Raw genomic sequence first — 9,405 nt, 5'->3', positions numbered from 1 at the left:
TCTTGAAGAACATCAGTAATGACAACTAGTATCAGCTCCACGACGGAACCCTAAGGAAGCCCATCAGTTACCTTGCCCTTCATACCACCTTTTATCTTATCTCCTCATGCAATTTCTAAGTCCCATCTTCTTCAGTGGTTAGCTAAGGTCACACATAACACTGCACTGCAGCTGGATTTTGTTTGAGAAGGCTCAACAATGGTCACTGGGTTGGTATGGCATAGTTATACTCCTCTCCCCTTCAGCCTCACAGTTAACCTTCAGGTTGAGTTTTTAATCTCCCCTCCCCCTAAAAACCAACCCCTACAGCAGAAGCTCTCCATTCATGGGATACCATCTCCAGGCTGGATATCAGAACAAATTCTTTCCTTTAGATCTGAACAATTTACAATACCAGGAGAGCCATCACTTGGTTTCCATAATTTGTGCACTTTTTTTTTTTCACTTCCATGTTGCAAAGTTATTTCAGTTTTCTCAGTGTATCTCCCTCTCCATCCCCACAGCCCCAAAGCTGATCATTGCCATCTCTACCAGGAGCAAGAAGCAAGGCACTGGGGGCAGTTTTCTCATCAAGACTGTATCTCTACCACACAGTAGTTTCACATTAATTTTCTCCTCTTACTTGCATTTTTAAAAACTTGTGCAGTTATTTTAATCTCTTGGAAAGACCAGTAGCTGATAGCATTTCTTAGCCCTACCCTGACATTTGTTCCCATTTTTTATAAGTTGAAACAAACAGCTTTTCTTGTTCAGCAGCCTCTTCTGTTTCTTGTTGTTCCATTATTTCCTGTTGTTCCTCTTACACTGCTAATTATCCCACAGCTGATTACCTCTGGCTTAGGATATAGATCTCTGATGATTTTAACATGGTCACATAGCAGGATTTTATAGTGGAACCTGAAATCTCTTACTAAAAACTGTGAGCTCCTCAGTGAAATTAACTTGTCACTAGCCATCAATAAGAACTAATTCAATTTTTGAAATTAAGAGCTTTTGTTTAGATTCTTAGAACTTCAGTTCAAACTGAGATCAGGACTAGATCTTTTAAGATGAACTTTTTCAGTGACTAGCTCATATACATGTTTAACACCTTCTACAAGCCAGCTATAACAGACTACTGTGTGTTGAATCTATAGCTATAGCACCCAAAAACCCCTTCAGCCCTCACATCCAACAATATCTGGGCTCTATAGCTCCCTGTTCCCTCTTGCTGACCATGGGTGCAAATCTTCTTCCCCTGTGTGCCAGAGAGACTTTGTTCTACCTACAGAACATACCTGTCCTGACCACAACTGGGACAAACCATTGCCCTCAAACAGGAACACCATAACCAAAATCCTGAGCCTCAAGTCTCGCTTTGAATTGCTTGGCAAGACTGAAAAAATATCACAGTAAAGGATATTGTTAGTTTCCAGCTCAGCCAGATCTTGAGAGGAGATGGTCTTCATATTACTAACCAACCTCTTCATTTCAAAAAGATGTCCTTCACTGTACAGGCAGTAACTTGTACCCTTCAGGAAATAAATGGATTGTCTTCCACCTCAGCACACTGCCAGGCATTTAGATGATGCAGACTGGAAGTCTCATCTAAGGTAGCTGATGGCCACTTTTTGAATGATATGAAATGCAGCCATTGCTGGTAACACAACACGATGTAGAAAGAAAAAGCTTGGTTTCTATATAGCAGGTTATGGCCATATATGTTGAAGTTCCCCCATCTGGTTATGGTCAGGTTGTAGAACTGATCCCTCATTCTGTGTTTTATGATCTTAGTGCTATGTGAGATATTGCTACAAGACAAGTTAAAACAGATTTTTACTCACAATTTCAACTGTTGAGGAAAGCCTCTACAACCCTGCCTTGCCTCCACCAGTATTATATAAACCACTCTTTGAAGTCCTCTTCTCAACATAGCCACAGGCAGGAATCAATGCAGTGAGAGAACAGTTATTAAAATAGTGTTTACAGGCAATCAATTTGTTCACATTTACTATGAGTAACACACTGCTCTTGGTTTGATGTCTACAGCCACCCATGATGAGCTATGAACTAACACCTCTGTTGGATTCTGAGCTCAAGGCTGCAGAAAGCAGTCAGAGAATGCAAACCAGAACTCTGGGCTGCACCAAAGCAATCCATCCCTGCCACCATTTCTGACCCTCACAAAGTCGGAGGGCTTCTACAGCCATGCCAGAGCAAGCTTGAGGATCAAATTCAGGCTATAGATACATATAGTGGACACAGTCCACAGGGGTCAGCCAAGAAGCCACAACCACCTGCATCAAACAGGTCTTGCTGTAGTCAAAAGAGGCCGTTTGATTTCTAAATTGAGCAGTCATGGCTAACAAACAGATTAAGCTTCCCTTGGCTCCTTCTGGAGCACCTTCTTGATAACACACCACCAGGGACTCAGACCTCACAATGGCACCTCTAAAATGACACTTCCCCTAAGCAGAGGCCTTCCCATTGTAGGACTGCTGTTCTCTCTTCTCCTCCCAAACTAGTTGTTTTGTGACTGTAGGTTTCTCTACCACTCCACTCAGGCCACAGAAAGCAAAAAGGGCTGAAATATCAGGAAACCACAGCTCTAACTAGTACTTTAGAGAAGCAAAAGCAACAATTTCCATGGCCTTCAATTGTTGTGCAGTTATCACGCATTTCCTCAGGGCTGATAAGAAACCTACCCCTTCCTCCCTGCTCTGGCTTTTTATACATTTCTGTAAAGTAGGGAAAAGTGAGGCTGCCATTCTCAGTTATGCATCCCCCTCTGCTGGGATGCTGTGAATAGTCTGCCAAAGAAAAACAGATGTTGTTCCACCTGGGTTTCAGCCATACTGCTCCCTAGGGTGAAGTCCTCTCCCCTTTTGAGTCAACTCTGCCCCATGAGGAAGGAAGAGATCAGCTCCTGCTTAACTGATAGCCAATTCAGTTACTGATGCAAGTTCTCTCATCATCTGCCTCCACCTACTCTTGGCACAGTGCTTTTGTTCTTAGGAACTCCACATCTGCCACTTCAGAAAACACTGAGGGAAACAGCCCCTTCCAGCAGGAAGTGCAGGAACACTGGTCTCTGCCAAGCTGGCAGCTCTGCACTATTCCAGCTATACCTGTTCATAAGCATCAATCATGTATGCTTAGTGAAAATGGAACCTTTTCAGACATACCTCACTGGAAATCCCTCTGTAGTTACAGGTTCAGAGTGGCTGATACCATCAGTTTATATAGCTCTGATCTCTGACTGTTGAACATTAATAGAAGTTGTAGTCCAGCCAACATTCCATGTTAGCTTTTTAAAAAGTATTCAGTCACGCACCAAAACCTCTTATCTAGCAACTTCCACAACATTTTTCCAACAGAGAGTCTCCAGGACAGTGAGCAGCCTTCTAGGAGGTGACAGGAAAAAAAAAAAAAAGATAATTGACAGGAACAGATATTGGAGACTACTGTTCAAATATGAGAAGTTTAAACCAGTGCTCTGAAGAACAACATTTATGTTTGCAGTGTGTTTTTTTTTTCTGGTTGTTTTTGCTTTTCTAAATCATGCAGAACACACAAACACCACTTAAAAGTTGCCTTCCTTTGAAGTGACCCTTAGAAGAGACTTTTTTTTTTTTTACATTTAAACACAAAGCAGCTTTCTAATTTTATATAATCAAGAAATGGAAAACAATTTTTATTAACATGTTTTACATTTACAATCTTTTATTAGCTAATCAACATCAACATGCAAAAATAAGCACTAAATACAAACCTCTACAATATGGTTTTGTTTAAACTACAATGGTTTAATTCTTTCGGAAAGTCGTAAGGATGTGTTCTGTAGTTGTTAAAATTGAACTATTAGTTTCAGTAATGAATGCTATTCAGACCCTAAAATTATGTAATCATCCTGCAAGGCATCTTCAGAAACTTCGCCCAACACTTAATACCAGCTCATTTTCATGTGAGTACATTCTCAAAGCAAGAAATAAGGCAGTAGCACTAACGATTTCATATTGAACCCTATGCACATAACTAAGAACTTTAGAAGGACTTTAACACTATGGTAGACTGGAAAAAGAACATTTAAACAAGCATTGGAGTTTGCCTGAAATGTTCTCAGTTCCTCTTGATACTTATGCAACCTCCTTAAAATATTTGGGGTTGGAAAAAGACTTCATACTCCTTCAAACTAGTCCCAATTGATCCTCCAGAGAAGCCAGTCTTGTGTCAAAGACACTGGTATCTTCCCATGGAAATAAGTTACATAATTCATGTTCAGGATTACTTCACGAGAGGATCATGAAGAAGGCAAAGAGGAGCTTAAAGGAGAACATATTGGTAGTACTGGAATCTTGGAGAACAAAAGGGTCTTGGACAATTGTGAAAAAGAGGGAAGAAAAATGGATTTAATTTCAAATCTGTTGTAACTTCTCCCCCAGTGCAAGTGTCCGTCTTAAAGAAAGTCATCCTTTAGAAGATGAAAGTACTTTTGAGAAGAGTCCAATTTTGACCTTATGTTACAAAACCTTAACAATCAAAACTGTTTGTGTTTTTATTCAAGTACAAACTTAAGTCATAATTCCTCTTTTTATTTTTTTTTTCCTTTTCTTTTTTCTTTCCCCCCCCCCTTAAAGAGTGTTTATTGTTGCTCATTGATCTTTGGTCGCAAGAAACAAGAATGCCACCGACAGGTCTGATCCCCAAGGTGGCAGGTTTTGCTTCTTTGCCACACATTAAGGCCCTCCCCTGGACAGGGTATGGCAATATACACTGTGTCAAAATTCCAGCGGCACTTCATCACGTGTTTTATGGACCTACATAATGTAGACTTTCTCAGCTTGTGAGAAGTTGAAGACTTCTTTGGTTCTTGGGCAAACTACTTTGTCATCTTGACGAATAGAAAGCAGAGACTGAAAAAGAATGAAATTAAAAGATCATATTCACAATATAACTCCAAGCATTATTTAACTGTTTAGTAAACACATTGGTTTTTTTAAAAAATAAAAAAAATAGTTTGAGGGTCAAAATATGTTTGTCCACCAAAGTTACTTATTCTACATTATCAGTCTTCAGAGGGAATGATTTCCAATGCCATTTGATTTTGTGTCAATTCATATATTCAGACTTTAGCTTCTTTAATGACCAATTTAATCACATGCAGTCCTTTAAAAAACTGCTGCAAGAAGTTATTTTTCTTCTGTTTATATAGAAGACACTCCTACATTCTGACTGAATTTATAACCCTTCTCTGGCAGGGGGGTTGGACTGGATGATCTTTCGAGGTCCCTTCCAACCCCTAAGATTCTGTGATAAGCTCTTCTTTTGATACAGAAAGTTATTATAACCCCTGCTATTTTAGACTTCAGTAACTCATTGATCACAACACTTACATTGTATCCATAGACATATCCATTTGGTAACATCATAGGAGGATTATTTTCGTTCATTACATCCCCCGAAATCTTGCAGACTAGTCGGGAGTTGGCACAATGTGCCATGGGCAGAGGCTGAGCCAGCTTGTTCAGGGATTTGCTACACACAGGGCAGTCTGGGTTTTTTGAGCTCCCATCCTCTTTATAACACTGTCTGTTTAACAGCAAGTTAAGGAAAAACCACCACAGAATGCAACAACTATTTAATGGCAAACATTGGATAAAAGATAGTAAACTGTGCAATTATAGAGTGTCCAGGACCATTTAATTTGAGTTTAACCTGTATGTGTAAGAACCAAGTGCTTCCTTTGTTTCAAGAAACAGAGTGAAGAACAAATGTCTGACAACTATAGGTAGAATGTCTGATGCAGAACACTTCAGTAGCACCAGTCTTTTTCTAACACACCATAGCACATAGCAAACCCAGCTAAGTTTCAAAAGATGCAGGATATATTTGAATATTCCCATGAAAACAGACAGGGTGAATTAAGACACATGGAAAGACAGCCTAGTATGCAAACACAATGTAGATTTCAACAATATTCACCTGTCACTTTTCCTCTTTGAGCTTTCTGAAAAACATCCACAGAACAAAAAAAGCCACAATGGTGTTTTACACTCAACAGTAGTATGTGTATTAAAGGATACGGTGTCTTTATAGCTGAAAGGCCTGCCTGGAGTGTTATAGTAAAAACAGAATTGTTTCCCAGCTGATGTAGTCTGTAGTTATCATATCTAAACTGTTGGATCAGCATTCTCCATCGAGCAGGGTCCAAGAGATCCTGTTAAAAAGCAACACAACTGTAAGTTGTTTTCAATCTAATTGTCCTGGGGGCAAAAGCCTGAGAGTGGTAAATTGTGCAAAACTCACTAGAGTGAATCTGTCACAAACCAGAAGTATATGTGCTGATGCAGTGTGAATATACTTGCTTAGAAAGTACCTTTTAACACTTTTTTACTATAGATATGATTTAAATAAAGTTTTACTTAAAATAGCTGTCATAAAAATATTCCATCTCCCTCCATCATCCACCAAATGTTCTAATTAAGGTATGTAAATCCTGGCAAGGCTGTTTCTTTCATTTAATTTTCTAGAATGCTGCCCTACTTACAAGCTGCTTAACACTGCTGTTGTGGAATGTTTGTTCTAAATCCTCTGAACCATTAACATAGAAAAGTCAGAAGGGTTTTTTTACCTCAAGTCAGGCTAATTCTGCTGATACCTCTTTGTAATATATAATGTTTACAGAATTTTGTAGAAAGGTTTTAATTTGAAGAGCTGGCAAAACTCCACATTAGGGAAAGCTTAGCTAAGCTGTGCATTTAAGGACAAAAATCTTTAATATATTGTAATGCTGTGGGTTACCTAAAAAAATAATAATGGAACAGTAGTTCAAAATAGGATTTTTTTTCATGGAAGGAAGAACTAAACCCACAAGTCAAGGATATATTGAAGCCTAAAAGTAATGCTGTGAGAAAGTAATATAAAAAGTGAAAACACTTTGAAAAATATACTTATGTTGGATATAAAGACAAAGATCTGATCCCTTCTTCTAGCACCCCTTGTCCTTTGTAACCTGCATTATGGTCATGAGAAGGGACAATATTTACTTATCTTAGAAATAAGTTAATATTATCAACTGTGCATACAACCCGTTGAGGCAAGTAGGAGAAAAATAATATATTTTATTATTTTATAGAACAGGCTTTTAAAGAAATTCAAAGACTTACTGACAAATGATACACTGAGCAGCAGCATCAAATTCAAAACATCTTATACCAAAATCACTAGGCAGTGATTTTATCAAGATGTAGACACTAGCCTTTATGTGCTTTGCTCTCAACCACCTTGGCCCACTTAGCCTCTCAGTTTCCTCACGTAGGGACACTGGGACTCCTGCATTACTTTTTGTTGTAGCCTGTACCCTGGAAACCCCCTGCCCCAAGAATATAAGCCTGTCCTGAGAACTTTTCCATGAAAGTACCATTTCTGCCACCAGACTGCATGTCTGTTTATCACCTGCCCCATTTAGGGCCAGAATGTTCCCAGAGTTCCAGGGTGAAGCTTTTGTTCAGATCTTACTGCAATTCCTGAGAAGAGCTAAAAGATAGAGCCTACAACAGATGAATAATAAAGAGATAAAGTACTATGGAAGATTAAGAGAAGCTTACAATTAAGGGCCTAGGTGATGTGCCAGAAAAGTAGCAGTGTACTAAATGTCTAGGTGCAGTAACTGCAGCCACAGCTACACTAGCTCGTTCAACAGACATCAAAAGAAAGTAGTTTGTTTTGCCACAATATTACATGTTTTCCTGTAAGTCCTAAGACAACAAGCTGGAGAAAGGTGTGTTCATTGCTTCTAGAAGATGCTTCTTCCCCTTGAATTAATAAAAATCAGTTGATTAGAGATAATACAATCCAACAAACTTCCTCACAGCATTACCATTTTACTTAAAGCCATTTTAAAAAGCCATTTATGCATAGAACTCCTAGTCAACATGTTAAAGGTCATCTCCAAACAAGCATGCACTCTATGATTCTGTTTATCTCAAGAATTACTGGAGGACTCAAAACATAACATCCATAAACCAGAATGTTGCAAGTCAGATCCATAAAAAAGTAGTAGAGAATTTGTTCCAACTGTATGGTTACACATGAAATGATACTAGCTTTTCTCTCTCTTTTTTATTGAAACATTCTATTCAGACTAGCCCTTAGAACAAAATACAGGTTTTTTATGACCTGTCTACTTCTTTCCAGCTATTAGACCAAAGATAAGCTCTTACATTCAGTCTACTAACACATCCATCATTTATGCTCATTAACTCTCATCAAATGTAGAATCTAAAATACCAGGATCCTTCTAGGACTCCAGGATTAGCAAAGAAATTCACATTATTTCTGTGGGTTGTTGGTTTGGGGTTTTTTTGTGTTTGTATGTTAAACCATTGATTTCATCATTGTCTAAAAAACATGTTTTCACTGGCATTGGTTGGTATTTCACAGGATTCTTGTCTTGCTGTGCCAGCTCAACTCTCATCTACCTTCTACCTCCAATGCTAAGATAAAAAAAAGTGAAGATAATTAGCACATAACCACAGGACAAACTCAAACTTTGCAGAAACAGCACCTACCTGTGGATTTTGCTTTATTCCAATTTTAGATGTAGATATTACCACTAGTATCTATATTAATTAGTATAATTCAAATAAATCAGTTACTTTTAAGCATCAAAACTGCTGCTTTGAGATCATTCAAATAATCTTTTTCTTCATCCTAGCCACCACAAAAACAGCCATGTGAGAACCAGAATTAAGAACTGCCGCTAATGCATTAAGGTTACAGACTAATACGTGGAGCAAAACAAAACAAAAATCCTCATGTGTTTCTTTGCACTTGCCCATCTTCTGTTTCTAGCTGTTTATTTGCACATCACATTCCAGTTGCACAGATTAGTGTCGGGTTTGTGGTAAGCCCAGCTCAGTGCGAATTTGTTACAATTAGGATCCAACTGCTACAATAAAAATACTACCTGGATTACTCTACAGGCAAGGACTGATTATTAAAATTAAGGATTATTATAAAGGTAGATTTTAGAAAGGAAGATTAGAACATTTGATCTTTAGATTATTGATGCATTTACCTCTTAAGGACAAAGAACTTCAACATGTACTTTATTTTTCTGCCATACCACTGAATTTCCAACATAATATTACCTTATAGGGGGAGATATGAGTGTCTGAAGGAAAGGCCAACATTCCCATCACTTGCCGAACCTCATCCAGCTGGCTGCCCTCAGCCTGACTGAAATGCTTTCTTGCATGTCTGAAATACAGAATGTACACCTTTTATTAGATACTCTTGTTTCTAAATCAAGTAAGTTTACATAATTAGATATGATTTCAGAGAAAAACTCTAGATTCTGCTCTCAATAAGTGAACTCCAACAGGTGATGCATTTAAAGGGCTTGAAAAAAAATACATCCTGCAA

At 38.3% G+C, this 9,405-nt stretch overlaps 1 protein-coding gene across 3 annotated transcripts in view; it reads right to left on the bottom strand.

Moving 5' to 3' along the window:
- Positions 1-3,676: 3,676 nt before the first annotated feature.
- Positions 3,677-9,405, bottom strand: part of MAEA (macrophage erythroblast attacher) — a 35,876-nt gene continuing 30,147 nt past the window's right edge. For all 3 annotated transcript variants that reach the window (XM_010000232.1, XM_010000233.1, XM_010000234.1), the window contains 4 exons: positions 9,132-9,240; positions 6,063-6,196; positions 5,373-5,568; positions 3,677-4,892 (listed from right to left, as the gene is read on the bottom strand). In XM_010000232.1, coding sequence (XP_009998534.1) covers positions 4,797-4,892; positions 5,373-5,568; positions 6,063-6,196; positions 9,132-9,240 — 535 coding nt within the window. In that variant the 3' untranslated portion in view covers positions 3,677-4,796. The remainder of the gene's footprint in view (positions 4,893-5,372; positions 5,569-6,062; positions 6,197-9,131; positions 9,241-9,405) is intronic.

Source organism: Chaetura pelagica, unplaced genomic scaffold, assembly GCF_000747805.2.
Source record: "Chaetura pelagica isolate M959 unplaced genomic scaffold, ChaPel_1.0 scaffold116, whole genome shotgun sequence".
NCBI lineage: Eukaryota > Metazoa > Chordata > Aves > Apodiformes > Apodidae > Chaetura > Chaetura pelagica.
The sequence above is the reverse complement of the archived record's forward strand: the minus strand, read 5'-3'. Positions and strand labels throughout refer to the sequence as shown.